Genomic DNA, 16,814 nt, shown 5'->3' with positions numbered 1-16,814 from the left:
GTTAGATGTAAAGTTATCCGGCCTCGTGTGGCCGGATAATTTGCTATTTACTCAAATATCTTCAGATATATCCAGGTAAGTAGTGCACCTTAAAAAAAAAAGTCATGGGCCTCACACCTTGATATCCACCCTCTACCACCTCACGTCTCTACCTTCCTCCCCCTCCGCTGTCCTAAAAAGGTGGCCAAAACCTAAAACCAAGCTTTTAAATTTCAAAAGCAAGATCATCGCCAGCCTGGGCCTCCTCTTCCCTCCCTAATAAAAAATAAAACTTTAAATTTCATTCTTCTGCCTCCCCCCCCCCCCACAGCCACCCAACCTCTCCCACCCCAGGCTGATACCATCCCACCCACCCATTACCTGAAAATGTAGCGCCCTTGTACTTGTGGGGACACTGTGCTTTGCCAACCCAGTCGCTTCCAGAGTTATTTAGGTAATAATACTGGAATAGAATTGTTTAATGAAAAAGCATGCTTTCAGCGTTACTTAGGTAATAGTGCTGGAAGAGTACTGTTTAGTGTAAAAGCGTGCTTCCAGGGTTACTTAGGTAATAATGCTGAAAGAGTACTGTTTAGTGTAAAAGCACACTTCCAGCATTACTTACGTAGTAGTGCTGGAAGAGTATTGTTTAGTGTAAAAGTGCACTTCCAGTGTTACTTAGGTAATAATGCTGGAACTCTGCTGTTTAGTGTAAAAGCGTGCTTCCAGGATTACTTAGGTAACAATGTTGGAAGAGTACTGTTTAGTATAAAAGCATGCTTCCAGCGTTATTTAGATAACAGTCGGGCCGATTCAGTAAAATGCGTGGGAGAGCCGGCGCTCTGAGGCGAGTGCCCGCTCTCCCGACGCGCGCCCAGGCCACTCTCCTAGGCAAGCAATTCTGTATGCAAATGAGGGCCCGCGGTAAAAAGGAGGTGCTAGGGACACTAGCGCATCCCTAGTGCCTCCTTATTGGCAGAAGTGGCGGCTGTCAGCGGGTTTGACAGCCGATGCTTAATTTTACCGGCAACATTGAGCATCCGTTTTCCAACCCGCGGGCCGCTGGCAGATTTTTTTTTTAAAGATTTTTTATTTTTTTTAATTTTTGGGGCCTCCGACTTAATATCGCTATGATATTAAGTTGGAGGGTGTACAGAAAAGCAGTTTTTTCTGCTTTTCTGTACACTTTCCTGGTGCTGGCCGAAATTAACGCCTGCCTTTGGGCAGGCGTTAATTTCTGAGAGCAAAATGTGCAGCTTGTTGAGGGCGCTATTAGTTTCGGGGGGGTTGGACACGCGTTTTCCACGCGCTATTACCCCTTACTGTACCCCTTATACAGGCCGATTCAGTACGGTGCGCTCAGGCCGAGCGCACCGTTAGCCCCCGTTTGGATGCGCGTTTTCCACGCACTATTACCCCTTACTGTATAAGGGGTACAGTAAGGGGTAATCGCGTGTGGAAAACATGCGTCCAAACAGGGGCTAACGGTTGCGCTCGGCCTGAGCGCATCGTACTGAATCGGCCTGAGTGTTAGAAGAATACTGTTTAGTATAAAAGCGTGCTTCAAGCGATAGGTATCAATGTTGGAAGAGTACTGTTTAGTGTAAAAGCGCACTTCCAGTGTTACTTAGGTAATAGTGCTGGAAGAACATTGTTTAGTAGAAAAGCGCGCTTCCAGTGTTATTTAGGTAATAGTGATGGAAGAGTACTGTTTATTGTTAACGCATGCTTCCAGGGTTATCTAAGTAACGTTGGAAGCAGTCAGGATTGCAGAGCACAGCAATGCTGGCAAAGACAAGGGGGCCACGTTTCCAGGTAATGGGTGGGAGGGTGTCAGCATGGGGTGGGGGTGTGGTGGCAGTGGGGAGAGGCAGAAGATGGAAATTTAAAGATTTTTTTAGGAGGGATGCAGCGGGGAGGCCCGAACCGGCGGCAGTCTTTTTTTTGGAAGTTTATGAGCTTGTTTTTAAATCTTGGCCACCTTTTTGAGACAGCGAAAGAGGAAGGGGTGTAGAGACATGAGGTGGTGGGGGAGTGGGAATGGAGCCAGGAGGCCCAAAACCTTTTTTTTTTTAAGGTGCTCTACTTATCCAGATATCTCTGAAGATATCTGGGTAAGTAGCAAGTTATCTGGTCACGAGGCCAGATAACTTTAGGCCTGCTCTGAAGCAGGCCTAAAGTTGTCTGGATTACCTAGTCGGATATACCTGATATTCAGATGGGTTAGCCAGATAACTCAAACCCTCCCTGAAATACCCCCCAAAACCCCTTTTTTATCTGGCTAAATTATAGCCGGATAAGTGGCTGAATATGCCACATTTGCCATTTGGAAAGCTAACCTTTGAGTTATCCATCTAAATGGCTTTTGAATAATGACCTCAGTAAGTCTTGCCTTGCTGATCGGAATAGGAGTAGAATTCCATTTATTTGAGCGGGCACCCAATTCTTCTTTTCTTTCCTTTTTTTTTCAAACAAAAATAAAAGCTACTTGGAAAATGAATATGAGATGCCTTTAACCATCAAAAGTGAACTGGCCAAGGTTTTAGAGAATAAATATATTGGTGGGTTTTGTGATGTAATTAGGCTCTTGGGAAAAATGTTCTTGGTCATGTGGTCTGTGAAAGCAGATTAGAACCATTAGGGTCCATCTGGTCTGCCCCATTCCATTCCTGGTGCAATACCATAGACTTCAGTTGATCTCTAGCTTCCCCCCCTCCCCTCACTTCACACCTAGGGATCCTCTGTGCTCATCCCAGGCTTTTTTGAATTCTGTTACTGTTTTTGTCTGCACTGGGAGGCTGTTCCATGCCTCCATCTCCCTTTCTGTGAAGAAATATTTTTCCAAGGACAAGCACGATGGTAGTCCTCATACATGGGTGAAATCATCAGATGGAGCCCCCGATGTGGAAATCTTATGTCAAAGTTTTTAGAACTTTTGACTAGGCACGCTGAGCATGGCCAGTATTACTTATACCACACAGGGTCCCTCTTCAGTCTCTTTTTTTTTTTTTCCACAAAGCTGTGAGCCTTGCGGTGTGATGGAGTGCAAAACTTGGCTTTTTGCCACATGGAAAATTTTCTTCTTCACATTTTGTGCATTTTTTTGTCTAGCATGTCACCGGGTCCCTGTCAGTGCCTTTCCATAGTGTCCCCAATCAGGGTTTTTGGCCTTTCGGGTATCATTTCACGGTCGATTGCTCTGTGGCGGCGGTGCTTTGGTGCTCGCTGGCCCTTGACGCCTGCCACCATCGTTTTCAACTTCGGCCCTTTTGTTTTGCCCCATCATGGCCATGTCCGGTTTTCGCCAATGTCCCCCCACTGCTCGAGGACCATGTGTTGTGGTTTTGAGGTGTTTGGAGTAGATTCTTGGGTACTGCAGTGATGGCCACTCCCACGGGGAGGAGCCCCGTGAGGAACCACAATTCTAGGCTAGACTCTATACACGCAGACACAGAGAATTTGTATTTATTATACAAGTCTTCCCAAAATGCCTGGCCGTAGTGCCAACGCACCTCCGCAGACTGGAAGTACTTGTTTTCCTGTATCTGGTGATTGGCTGGTCAAGAGCACGTCTCAGGCGGGGGCCCAACAGCTCCATGCGCTTGACCATCTGGTTGTTGGAGTTACTAGGGTTTGTTCCCAACTACCCAAATTCCCATCACAGTCCCTCATCGCAATTGGACTTCATAGGGGCCCTGCTAGACATGGCTCAGGCCAAGGCCGTTCTGCCCCACCAGAGGGCCATTGCTATGGTAACCATAGCAACAGACATTCAACACCTGGAGCTTCAGGTGATCTAGTATGCTCTGTGGGTTTTCAGAGATCGGGTGTCAACAAATTTGTCCTGATCCAGATCAACAACCAGGTAGTCATGTGGTATGTCAACAAGCAGGGAAGCATGGGGGTCGTACCTCCTGTGTCAGGAAGCGGTCCAGATCTGATCATGGGCCCTGTCCCAAGGGATGGTGCTCAGGGCCATATACCTGGCCGGGACGGAGAACCTAGTAATGGACAGGCTGAGTCAAGCCTTCAGACCCTACAAGTGGTCCCTGGACCAGGGGGTAGCAAATGGGATATTCCACCTCTGGGGGAGTCTAGGCATAGATCTGTTGTGTCCCCCTGCAATAGGAAGGTGCCTTGGTTCTGCTCCCTATACAGGTCAGACGGCAAACTAGCCTTGGATGCCATTGTCTGTCATTGGGGCCAGGGTCTTCTGTATGCGTATCCTCTGATTCCCTTGGTGGCGAAGACTCTCTTGAAGCTTCGCAAGAATAGGGGGACTATCATTCTTACAGCCCCTCATTGGCCGAGGCAGGTCTGGTTTCCACTCCTGTGGGAGTTTTCCATCCGGAAACCGATCAGTCTGGGACTTCCCCAGATCTCATCAAGCAAGAGCAGGACTGGCTGCGGCATCCCAACCTTCAGGCCCTGTTGCTCATAGCCTGAATGTTGAGAGGTTGAGTCTGCAGCTGCTTGATCTTTCAGAGGAAGTATCTTGGATCCTAGTGGCTTCTAGAAGGCCTTCCACTAGAAAGTCCTGTGGACCGAAATGGAGAAGATTTTCTGTGTGAAACCAACTCTGTTAGAGTTCATCTAAGTGCAATTGGCGCATACCACCTGTTATGCCCAGACGACACTGCATTTTGGCGGTCAAGTCAAAGCTAATTCTATCACAGCCATAGCAGCGTCCATGGCCCACTTGCAAGCAGTTCCTGTGGAGGAGATCTGCAAGGCTGTGACATGGAGTTCTCTCCATACATTCACATCATATTACTGTCTGGATAGGGATGGCCGACACAACAGTAGGTATGGCCAGTCTGTTCTTCGGAAGCTGTTTGAAGTTTAGAACCCAACTCTTCCAACCTAGGGCCCATTGTTTGGGTGCAGACTGTCTCCTCTTCTGTTATCAACAGCACTGGTGTTGTGCCCATTGGCACCTGGTTAGGTGTCTGTTGGTCCCCTTTTGTAGTAGGGAGTAACCTATAGCTAGGGATTCATCCATGTGTGAGGACTACCACCCTGCTTGTCCTCGGAGAAAGCAAAGTTGCTTACATGTAACAGGTGTTCTCCGAGGATAGCAGGATGTAAGTCCTCACAAAACTCGCCCACCACCCTGCGGAATTGGGTTTCTCCTGTTATTTTATTTTATTTTAATCTTAATTCTATGCTATGAGATTGAAGAGGGACCCCAAGTGGATGCGTGGTATAGGGCATGCTGGGCATACTGAATGTGCCTAGTCAAAGTTTTAGAAACTTTGATATAAGTTTTCCACATTGGGGCTCCATCTGATGTCACCCATGTGTGAGGACTAACATCCTGCTGTCCTGCTCGGAGAACACCTGTTACAGGTAAGCAACTCTGTTTCTGTTCCTGTTCATACCCCAGATTAGTCCAGACAAGTGGGTTTTGCATCCTTACCAGCAGATGGAAGAAGAGAATAAAAACTTTTCAGGCACTGCTACATAACTTAGAGTGCCACCTGCAGTCCCTCAGTATTTCTGTCTCCAGCAGATGGTAGAGGTGCTAAACCTGCAGTCTGGCGTTTGGAATTTAAAAAAAGAAGACTTTTAAGAAATGGTTTGCTCCCCAAGTTGTTAGGTTCCTTTGTGGGCCATCCCTTGGGTAGAGCAGGGTGAGCAGGGAGTTACCAGGGGTCCTGTTTCCCTTGCAACCTCTGTGTCCTTCTCGCCCTCAGCCGGCAGCCAACTTCATCCAGAAGCAGGGAAGTATTCTATTACTTGCCTTGTTTTTGGGTTGCTGGCACTTTAAGGTGGAAGCTGGGTGCCAGGGCTGCTTGTAAGCTGGGTGGCCAGGGGCGTAGGTGAGCTGGAAATCTGGCGATTCGGCACTACGACATGTGCCGAATCGCCAGAGCTGGTTAGGTATCGGTTAGAGCTTCCCTGTTGTTGCAGTGCCCAGGATTGTTGCTGACCATGGCAGGAGACAAACTTTGCTGTGCAGGAGATAAGCTTTATTGCTGACTGCAGCAGCATGGCACCACACGCTGAATGCGGGAAATTGTGTTGAGGCTGTGGCGGGAGGTGATCGCACCTCAGTGCAGCTTCCTGAGGGGAAGGGAACTCCACGGGAATCACATGTAGCGATTGCTGCCGCTGATCTTTCAGTCCCATGCAGGAGGCTCCGGGGGGGGTGGGGGGTTCAGAAGAGGCGGCAGCCATGTTGACTGCATGTGGCAGAAGGCAGGTCTCAGCAAGTTAGCCAAGGGACTCTCCCCTTCCGCTTTCTCTGGAGAGCAAAGCCCTGTGGAGGACAGGGCAGGGGAGGGGGAATGTGAGGATGAGGGGCTGTATTGGAAATCCAGTTGTACAGAGGAATTTTCTGCGGATTTTGTCCTCCTCCTCCATAAAGCCTATTTGGCAAAAAGGAAAGCAGGTTCTAAGCGTTCTGCATCCCAGAAATCCCAATGTTCAACTAAGAGACCTAAGGCGACTGGGCAGTCAAGATCAGGAGGAAAACTCCGACTTCTGGGATTGGTACATCCCGCGAGTGATGATGTTGACACTTCGGGCGAAGCTGACGGTGCAGACAGTTTTCAGAAAGGTCTGGGGGATGATCCGGACAAGGATCAAGTGGATTCAGCAGTGGATACTATGCCTGATGCTGATGAAATCCTTGTAGCTGTGGGAGACGATCAGTGGTGAGGTTGTTCCGTAAGGAGAAACAACGACCGCTGATTTCCCAAATGTTAGAAGAACTGGGGATTAAAGTCATGCAAGAGGATTCAGATAACAAAGGAGTGAACCCTGTCCTGGATGGACTGCGTGAACCTCCTAAGGCTTTTCCTTTACCAAAAAAGGTGAAGAAGTTGATAGACCAGGAATGGGAATCTCCTGAGGTGGGCCTTAAAGTAGCCAGGGCTATGGCTAAGTTACATCCCTTGCCGGAGCAGACCTTGGAGCTTTGGAGACATTCAAAGGTAGATGCATAGGTGTCAGCTGTGACCAAAAAGACAACCATCCCTGTGGCAGGATTGGCCGCGTTGAAAGATGTCCAGGATTGGAAGTTGGAGATTCTTTTGAAGAGACTGTTTGAGGTCTCAGCTTTAAACCTTCAGGCGGCGGTGTGTGTGAGCATGATGCAGCGAGCCTGTTTGTGCTGGGTGCAGAAGGCACAGGAGAAGAAGGCTGGGACTGATTCTAGAGAAGCTGCCCGGTTGAAAGCTGGCCTATGTGGCAGATGCCCTATACAAAATGGTCCAGATGGCCAGGAATCTGGTTTCCGCAGTGGCAGTGAGGAGGCTCCTGTAGTTACAAAATTGGTTGGCAGATGTGTGGTCTAAAGGACAGCCGTGTAATCTTCCTTTTAAAGGAAAGCTTTTGTTCGGAGAGGATCTGGAACAGCTAATGAAACATTTGGGGGAGTTGAAAGGGAACAACTTGCCCGAAGAGAAGAGTTTTCCACCGTGCTGTTGTTTTCGAAAGGCAAGGAGGTTTCGCTCCAACAGGAATTCTAAGTCTACAATGCAAAAGCAGGGCTCAGGAAGACAACAGGCCTTTTTTGAGGGGAGGAGGCGCGTAGATCTGCCTGTGATGGCTCTGGCCAGGGGGCCAGAGGAGGTAAGGCTGGCCAATGAAGGCAGGCTGGTCTGCTGCTCCATGGAGGCTGTCAGGGGAGACTAACCCTATTTTATGAGGAGTGGACCAGGATCACGACAGACTAATGGATTCTGGATATAATAAAAGACAGCTATGCCTTAAAAGTTTCTTGCCCGATCAGAGAGTCCTATGTGATCTCTCGTTACGCTTCCCGTATCAAACGAGGTTATGCAGGACACATTACAGAGGCTGCAGCGCCTGCACGCCATTGTTCCAGTTCTATCTCAGGAACAGGGATTAGGAAGGTACTCCGTGTATTTCATGGTTCTGAAGAAAGATGGGACCTTTAGGCCCATTCTCAATCAGCAGAAGGTCAATGCAGTGCTGCAGGTGCCGCAATTCCATATGGAGATGCTGTGGACGGAGTTAGCAGTTCACAAGGAAGAGTTTCCGGAATTGTTGGATTTGACGGAGGCATACCTCCACATTCCCATATGATCGAACCATCAGAGATTCCTATGGTTCATGGTTCTGGGGAGCACTTTCAGTTTTGGGCTCTTTCATTCGGTTTAGCGACTGCACCACAGATGTTCAAGAAAGTGATGGTGGTAGTGTAGGTGGCTCTCAGGAGGGAAGGGATCCTGGTATACCCGAACTCGACAACTGGATCAGCCAGGTGAAGTCAGATTTGAAGTGTTGTCATGCAGTACGACACATCATGAAGCTACTGCGGTCGTTGGTCTGGGTGGTGAACCTGGGAAAAAGTCACCTAGAATCATCCCAGTCGTTGGAGTATCAGGTGGCTTGGTTCTAAACCTGCATAGGCAAAGTCTTCCTTACCTCAGAGAAAGTATTCAAGTTGCAAGCTCAGGTGCTTCTGCATCTTCTGGTTCCCAGAATCTGGGGACTATTTGCAGGTCCTGGGTTCTATGGCGTCTACACTGGAGTTGGTTCCATGGGCATTAGCTCACTCGTGTCTCCTCCAGAGAGTGCTTTTGTCCTATTGGCGTCCGCTCTTGGAGGAATTTCAGTTTCCTTTGCCACTTCAGGGGGACTCCAAGACCAGACTGTCGTGGTGGCTGTCACGTCCCAGTTTGGAGGTACCAAACTGGGTGATGGTGACCACAGATGCCAGGCTCAGAGGTTGGGGGGCAGTCTGTCAAGGAAGGTCGGCCCAAGATCAGTGGTCGCCAGTAGAAGCATCCTGGTCAATCAACCGTTTGGAAACAAAGGCAGTTCGCAAGGCGTTTCTCGCTTTTCTTCTGCAGATTCAGGGGTGGACAGTTCAGGTGTTCTCAGAAAATGCGATGATGGTGGCTTATATCAGTCGGCAGAGTTGGGATGAAGAATCGTCTGGTGACTCAGAAGGCCCAGGAATTGTTCATCTGGGCGGAGAAGCATCTGGTGGGAGTAGCAACGTCTCATGTGGCTGGATTGGAAATGTGCAGGTGGACTATCTCAACAGACAGCAGCTGGATCTGGGAGAGTGGGAGTTGTTGGCAGAGGCCTTTGCCCTTACCCAATGCCAGATGGGACAGGCCACACGTAGACCTCATGGCAGTTCAAGGAATGCCAAGGTAGATCATTTTTTCAACTGCTGGAGGGAAGTCGGCTCTGAAGAAATCGATGCTCTGGTCCAGCCGTGGCCGACGAAGCTTCTGCTCTGTGTTCCCCCATAGCTGCTCATAGGCGAGTGTCGCATCGCGTTGATCAACATCCAGTAAAGGTGATTTTCGTGGCACCAGAGTGGCCACATTGGCCTTAATTTGCTGATCTGGTTCAGCCTGTTAGAGATGGTCTGTTGTGACAAGGGCCCATCTTTCTGGAGTGGGCGGATCGCTTTTGTCTAGTAGCTTGGCTTTTGAGAGGTGACATTTTTACTTGGAAGGGTACTTGGAGCCAATGATTGCGACTTTGCTTCAAACTAGAAGGCCTTCTGCTTCCTTGGCTTATATCTGGGAGGGGAGAGTTTTTGAGTTGTGCTGTGTGGAGCATGTCTGGAGCCGTTGCAGGTGGATGTTTCTCAGGTGTTGGCCATTTTGCAGAGTGGTTTGGTAAAGGAACTGGCCTATAAATCACTCTGAGTGCAGGTGGCAGCCTTGGGTTGTCTTCAAGGTAAGCTGCAGGGGAGGCCGTTGGCGTCTCATCTGGATACCATGCATTTTTTGAAGGGGGCGAAGCACTTGCGCCCGCTGGTCTGAAACCTTAATCTGGTTCTTAGGGTTCTTTGTGGCCCTCCCTTTGAGCTGCTGAGAAGGGCATCTTTGAAAGATCTCACCCTGAAGACAGTTTTCTTGGTGACCATTTGTTCAGCTAGGTGGATTTTGGAGCTTCAAACCTTGTCGTGTAGAGACCTTTTTCTACATATTTCTGAAGACATGGTATCGTTGCATATAGTTCCTTCCTTTTTACCAAAGTTCATTTCCTCATTTCATCTCAACCAGATGGTGGAACTTCCAGCCTTCCTGCACTTAACATCCGATACACCACATGCGAGGAGCTTCACTTATTGGATGTTAGGCGGGTTCTGTTGAAATATCTTAAGGTGATGAATGCCTTTCGGAGATCGGATCATCTCTTCATCCTGTTCAGTGGAGCGAAAAAAGGGATGTAAGGTTTCCAAGGGCATGATTGCCCAATGGTTGAAAGAAGAGATAGGTTTGGGTTATCTATGTAAAGGTCGACCGATTCTGGAAGGGTTGCATGTGCATTCTACTGGAGCGCAGGCAACCTCCTGGGCAGAGTGTCAGCTGTATCGCCACAGGAGATTTGTTGGGCAGCGAAGTGGTCTTCAATACACATTTTTACCAAACATTTCTGTCTGGATGTTAGTGCGCCAGAAGAGGCGGTTTTTGGGGAGAGTGTGTTGCACGCTGGTCTTTGGGGTTGCCATCCAGTGTAGAAGGGCTTAAGTACATCTCACTTGTCTGGACTGATCTGGGTTATGAACAGGAAAGGAAAATTGGTTTTTACCTGCTAATTTTCTTTCCTGAAATACCACAGATCAGTCCAGAAGCCCGGCCCCTTAGTTGTTTTGAAAGACCTTCCTAGCTTCTGGATGTTGCTTTTGTAATTTTGTTTTCTATAAATACAGACATATGAAATTTGTACATGTTAGAAATTTTGGGGTTAGAGATGGTAATGACCCTTTTAAAAGAGAGGGGGCTCCAACTTTGAGTCTCTCTGCTCTCCCTGATTGGGGAATTATTTGTTTTTTTTCGAATTGGACATCTTTGCTTGGGCACAGGTCAATACTGAGGGACTGCAGGTGGCACTCTCAGTTATGTAGCAGTGCCTGAAATTTTTTTATTCTCTGCCTCCATCTGTTGTAGGGATGCAAAACCCACTTCTTTGGACTGATCTGTGGTATTTCAGGAATGAAAATTAGCAGGTAAGAACCGATTTTCCTATGTTGCTCCTGAGTCTATCCTGTTGGAGTGTCATACTGTGACCTCTTTGTTGCGGTCTCCACCGCTTCCCCCCTATCCGCTCTGCACTGCGCTTACCTACAGTGGTGGAAACGCCGCTCCCGCGGCTCTGCCGGCCCTCCAGGGCGTCCGCCATTACCAGCTCATTTCCCTGCCGCCACTCGCGCGTGTGAGGACGCGCACAATGGACGCACAGCCGCCGGAAGTCTGGCCCCGCCCGGGCTAATGACGCCACGCCCCAAGCCTGATTTAACCGGTGTTCGGTTACCGTCTCATTGCCTTGCAACGAGGGTCGCTACTGGTTAGTAGTTCTGAATTGCGCTTCGCTTGTTCCACGTTCCTGACTTGACTTCTGCTAGTTCCTGACTCCGCTTCTGCCTGCCGCCTGCCATTGACCTCAGCCTGTTCCTGATTCCGCTTCTGCTCGCTGCAGCCACCGACTATTGCCCGTGCCTGATTCCTCTCCTGCCTGCTGCCAGCCTGACCTGGGTCCGTCTGCGTTCCTGCTCGCAGGTCACTTCATCTCACGGCACGCTACAGACTCTGTTTCTGCTCACAGTCGGTTCCAGTTCTCAGCATGCTACAGTCTCCATTCCTGCTCACAGCTTGCTTCAGCTCACAGCACGCTACAGACTCCAATCCTGCTCACAGTCTGTTCCAGTTCTCAGCACGCTACAGTCTCCATTCCTGCTCACAGCTTGCTTCAGCTCACAGCACGCTACAGACTCCGTTCCTGCTCATAGCTTGCTCCAGTCCACAGCACGCTATAGACTCTGTATCTGCTCACTATCTGCTCCAGCACACGCCGGACCCAACTAGCCCACGGTCTACAGCATTCCTATTGGACTACCTTATCATACTCTCTGCCCAGGCCTTCTTCTACTATAGAGACTCTCACTGTTCTCCTAAGTCCCAAGGTTCTAGGACCCTACGGGCTCCTCCTGGGGGGTTCCTGGTTCCCGGGTGAAGACCTCTGCCTGTGGCTCCGCCTCCCGACCTGCCCTATCATTGGGGTAGTTCGGCCCAAGGGTTCACTCCAGGTCTGCAGCTTCCCAGACTGCAACAGTCTTGTTCTAGAACAGTCTTCCTTTGGAAAAGTGTTTGCTTCTTGTCCTTTCCTCTAAGGTATACCTATTTATGATCTGAATGCTTATTTCTGGGATTCATATGCCACCTTTTTAGCACCAGGCCATGCAAGGTGGATTAAAACAACAACAACAAAAATATATATATATACACTGGTTTGCAAAATTATTCGATCCCCCTAAAAAGTCAGCAGATTTGTGTGGATTACAAATGATACTTGCCCAGATTGTTCCAGACAATATGTTTATTGCAAACCAGTATGCTCTTAAAGTAAATTTTCAAAGTCACAATGTATTATTTCTTAGCATTTGTTGTAAAATAAAATTAAAACTTAAAAATGCTGCTTGCATAAATATTCATCCCCTTCAGACTAGCTTGATAGAACCACCTTTTGCTGCAATAACAGCTTTAAGTCTATTAGGGTAAGTTTCTACCAGCTTTGCACACTGTTTGGGAGTGATGTTTGCAAAATAGACTTCCTGGCAGATTTGCTCCAGGTTGTTCAGCTTAGTTAGATGATGCTTTTGGACTGCAATTTTCAAATAGTGCCACCGATTCTCAATTGGATTGAGATCTGGACTTTGACTTGGCCATTATAGAATTATGAACCAACAGTGCTCAGTGGGATATCCAAGCACTTGGATATTAGTTTGTAGCCTTTTCCTATCTTGAGCATGTCTATAACTTTATCTTTAATTTCCTTAGAATGCTCTTTGGTCTTCATTTTCACAGCTTTCCTTCAGAATCACAGTCTGACCAATGGTATTGGAATTAAGGGGTCTTTTATCCAGAAAAGCTGACCTTTTCTGTATATATATGTGTGTGTGTGTGTGTGTGTGTGTCAGTCGGTCACTCACCCTATTGTGTCTGTCTCTGGCCACCAGGTGGCACCCTGAACAGTGGAAGGTGCACTGTGCAAAGATAATGTGCTCTGTCTGCAAATCCTGTCACATACACTCATTGACTTCCTTTTTATTGACCATAAATCACTTTTTTATATTCTTTCAAAGGTATGACCTCCAGAATTGGACACAATATTTTACTGAGGCTAATCATATCTGGGGTCAGGACGGAATTGTCATTGTTACACAATTTTCTACAGATGCATACTGGGATTTTTCCACCTTCTTTTGGATTACACTGTCAAAAGAATGGACTAAAAAACTTGTGGTTCTCCTTTCAACTGTTTAAAATTTCAGTATTGATCACTAAAATGCTACAGATTCTTACAGAAGATCATAAGGGTGCTAGGATAGCAGGTGCAGCTGGTGGTCTACAGAAAACCTGGAATATCCAGTTCAGCAAAATAAAACCATTTTATTGGTCAGACTTATAATACCGTTTATTCTAATACATGCTCTCAGACTTCTCCTGGGGTGCCATCCTGTGATGAAAAAACATTGGGGTAGATAATCAAAAGCCATTTAGAAGGATAACTGAAAAGTTATCCATTTAAATGGCTTAGCTGCGATATTGGGTGATTTAGCCACATATGTTGAGGGCGTTCTTAGGGCAGGCAGTAGACGTTCTGGGGAGGAGCGGAGTTAACCTAGCAACGGCAGAAGTGTCCCCAGAAGCGCTGGTCCCGGATTGTGGTAGGAGGCTACCATGATCCTGGAGACCAACTTGAAATCAAGGTAGGAGGCTGGGGTGGGAGAAGGGAAAGAGTGGAATGGGTGTTTCTGGGGGTGGAGAATTTGGTGGCCACGAAATTTAAATTTTAGAGGTATAAGGGGAAGTCAGAGCAGAGGGTGGGGGAGGGGAGCTTACAACACCAATAATTTTTTTTTTACATTAAATGTGCCGTTTTTTTTGGGGGGGGGGAGTGGCTAGTTCGGCCTGGTAGGGTCTTTGCACCTGGGGTGAGAGGGAGGCGGGGACGGGCTGTGATATTTTTTCTTTTTCAGGGAATCTGACTTAACTGGATATATTCTTTTTTTAATATATCCAGTTGAAGTATAAAGTAATACGGCTATGGTTAATCAGATAACTTTAAGCAAGTTTATTCAGCGGGACGTTAATCCCGTTGAATATACGGGACAAGTATTCTGGCTAATATTAGTCAAATAACTTGCCCACTAAATGGCCTACTGAATATTGGTCCCATTAAATTTAAGGGATGAATGCTGTATACACTTAATTGTTTTTATTTTTTAAACTGGCATATGTGGGCAGGTAGAGCAATGAAGGAAAGTCTGCAATGTTGTTAAATGTTTTTGGTGACTGCCATGGCTGTACAGGTCACAAACAGAATTGTGCCACTGCTGCTGCAGGGCTCCATGGTTGCTAAATTTTCACGGTGCATCTTCCATTCTGCAGGGATGGCCACTGGCACCCAGCGAGATGCCTATTCTTGCTGGTTCTTAATGGTCATTTCAGCTGTGACTGTAATCAACTGTCATAGTGTAATAAATCTGTATTGTACAGTGTGTGTAGGATGCAAGGAGCTGATCGGTGGGCCTTCCTCCCATGCTAACAATTCATTTGTCTTTCAGTGGTATTTTAGTCCCAGGAGGTTTTGGACTACGGGGAACTGAGGGTAAACTCCAAGCAATCTCTTGGGCAAGAAAAAAGAAAAAGCCCTTTCTTGGTAGGACTTTTAAACTGTGGAAAATGCATTATTTTGTAGATGCTTAAAGCCAGGGATTGAAGAGTATGTCAGAGAGTTTCTAAGATTTTAATAAAACTGCTGAACTTTGTTACAATTCAGGAAGCCTGATACTATGTCCTGAGAGGTGGCCCAGAACTTGATTCAGGGTATCAATTTAATTTTGATTCACTGAAAACTATTGGGGGCTGGGGGTCAGACATTCTTTTCTCCTCATTCCCACCCCCTCAAATTTGTAAATACATGTTCTTCCTACCCCCCCATAACTCCTCACATGTTCCTTTTCCTTCCATAATTCCCCACATGTTCCTCCTCTTACTTCATACCTCCTTCACATTCCTCCTTTCCTTTCTATCTGCTCTGTTTCTCCTCTCTCCCCCATTCTCCCCTCCCATGTTGCTCTTCTCCCATCTCTCTCCCCTTTCTCTCTGTGTTGCTCTATTCCCCATCTCCCTTCCCACCTGCCTCCTCTCCCAAGATATCTCTGCACATAGGCCCACTGTCTTCCACTCTTCACTCTCATGTTCCTACGTGCCTTTGCTTCCCAAAAACTTACTTTCCTTGTGCCATAGAAGATACAAAATTGTTAGACTGGTGGCAGCACCGGAACAGGATGAAAGAATGCGCTCCCAGTTCCTACGGCTCTGCCCCTTCCTCATGTGCTTCCTGCTTAGAAAGGAAGCGCTTGAGGGAGGGAGGGGAATCAGGTTTCATAGCCGCAAAATTTCCTAGTAACTGCAATAATGCGGTCCTGCTGGTTTGCAAGACAGCAGGGAAAAACCAATCAGGCATTGCACCTGTAAAAAAATACCTTTGAGGAGGTCACTGCACAGGTTTGAATTTTCAGCCCTGTCTTTTTAAAATTTTACACAACTTTGGTTATAAATTGGCACAGTCCTTGTGCTGAGCTACGAGATGGGACGGGGTAAAAATAGCTGTCGTCAGGAGCAGCATTTCCCAATCAGTGTGCTTCAGACCTGATTAGGTGTGCCACAGAAAAGTCACCAATGCCTGATGCTGATATCCAGGCCAGCTCCTGGGCTCGGCTCTTAGCCCCTGACAGCAAAAAAAGATACCAACAGTGGCTCTTAAGTATAATAGCTCCTTTCTGAGAACATGTATAATCGTGCATGCCTCTTCTTCCTAGCTACATCATGAGCCCTGGAATGTGGTATTAATGGGCAGCATGCAGAGCACGGATAAGAACATAAGAACATAAGATATGCCATACTGGGTCAGACCAAGAGTCCATCAAGCCCAGTATCCTGTTTCCAAAAGTGACCTGTCCAAGACATAAGTACCTGGCAAATACCCAAACATTAGATAAATCACAAGCTACTATTGTTTATTAATTACTGTAATTACAGTTTATGGATTTTTCCTCTAGGAACTTATCTAAATCTTTTTTAAACCCAGTTACACTAACTGCTGTAACCAGATCCTCTGGCAATGAATTCCAGAGCTTAACTATGCGCTGAGTGAAAAAGAATTTTCTTTGATTTGTTTTAAATGAACTACTTGCTAACTTCATGGAGTGCCCCCCTTCTATTATCTTAGAGAGTAAATAACCGATTTATATTAACTTGTTCAAGTCCTGTCATGATTTTGTAGACTTCTATCATATCCCCCATCAGTCGTCTCTTCTCCAAACTGAACAGCCCTAACTTCTTTAGCCTTTCCTCATAGGACAGCTGTTCCATGCTCTATGATAACATTTTGATCACCCTTCTCTGCACTTTCTCCAGTGCAGCTATATCCTTTCTGAGATGCGATGACCAGAATTGCACACAGTATTCAAGGTGGTGTTTCACCATGGAGCAATACAGAGGCATTATGTCATCCTCTGTTTTATTTAACATTCCCTTCCTAATAATTCCTAATATTCCGTTTGCTTTTTTGATCGCCACCGCACACTGAGCCGACAATTTCAATGTATTATCCATTATGACTCCTAGATCTCTTTCCTGGGTGGTAACTCCTAAGATAGAACCTAACATTGTGTAACTTAAGCAAGGGTTATTTTTCCCTATATGTATCACTTTGCACTTGTCCACATTAAATTTCATCTGCCATTTGGAAGCCCAATCTTCTAGTCTCGTAAGGTCCTCCTGCAATTCATCACAATCCGCTTGAGATTTAACTACTCTGCATAATTT

At 47.0% G+C, this 16,814-nt stretch overlaps 1 protein-coding gene across 5 annotated transcripts in view; it reads left to right on the top strand.

The window, feature by feature from the left end:
- CTPS2 (CTP synthase 2) overlaps positions 1 to 16,814 on the top strand; it is a 428,947-nt gene that overhangs the window by 210,601 nt on the left and 201,532 nt on the right. For all 5 annotated transcript variants that reach the window (XM_029603286.1, XM_029603284.1, XM_029603287.1 and 2 more), the window contains one exon: positions 14,546 to 14,640. In XM_029603286.1, coding sequence (XP_029459146.1) covers positions 14,546 to 14,640 — 95 coding nt within the window. The remainder of the gene's footprint in view (positions 1 to 14,545; positions 14,641 to 16,814) is intronic.

Source organism: Rhinatrema bivittatum, chromosome 5 (genome assembly GCF_901001135.1).
Source record: "Rhinatrema bivittatum chromosome 5, aRhiBiv1.1, whole genome shotgun sequence".
In the NCBI taxonomy this organism is placed as follows: Eukaryota; Metazoa; Chordata; class Amphibia; order Gymnophiona; family Rhinatrematidae; genus Rhinatrema; species Rhinatrema bivittatum.
This window is presented reverse-complemented; position numbering and strand designations above follow the sequence as displayed.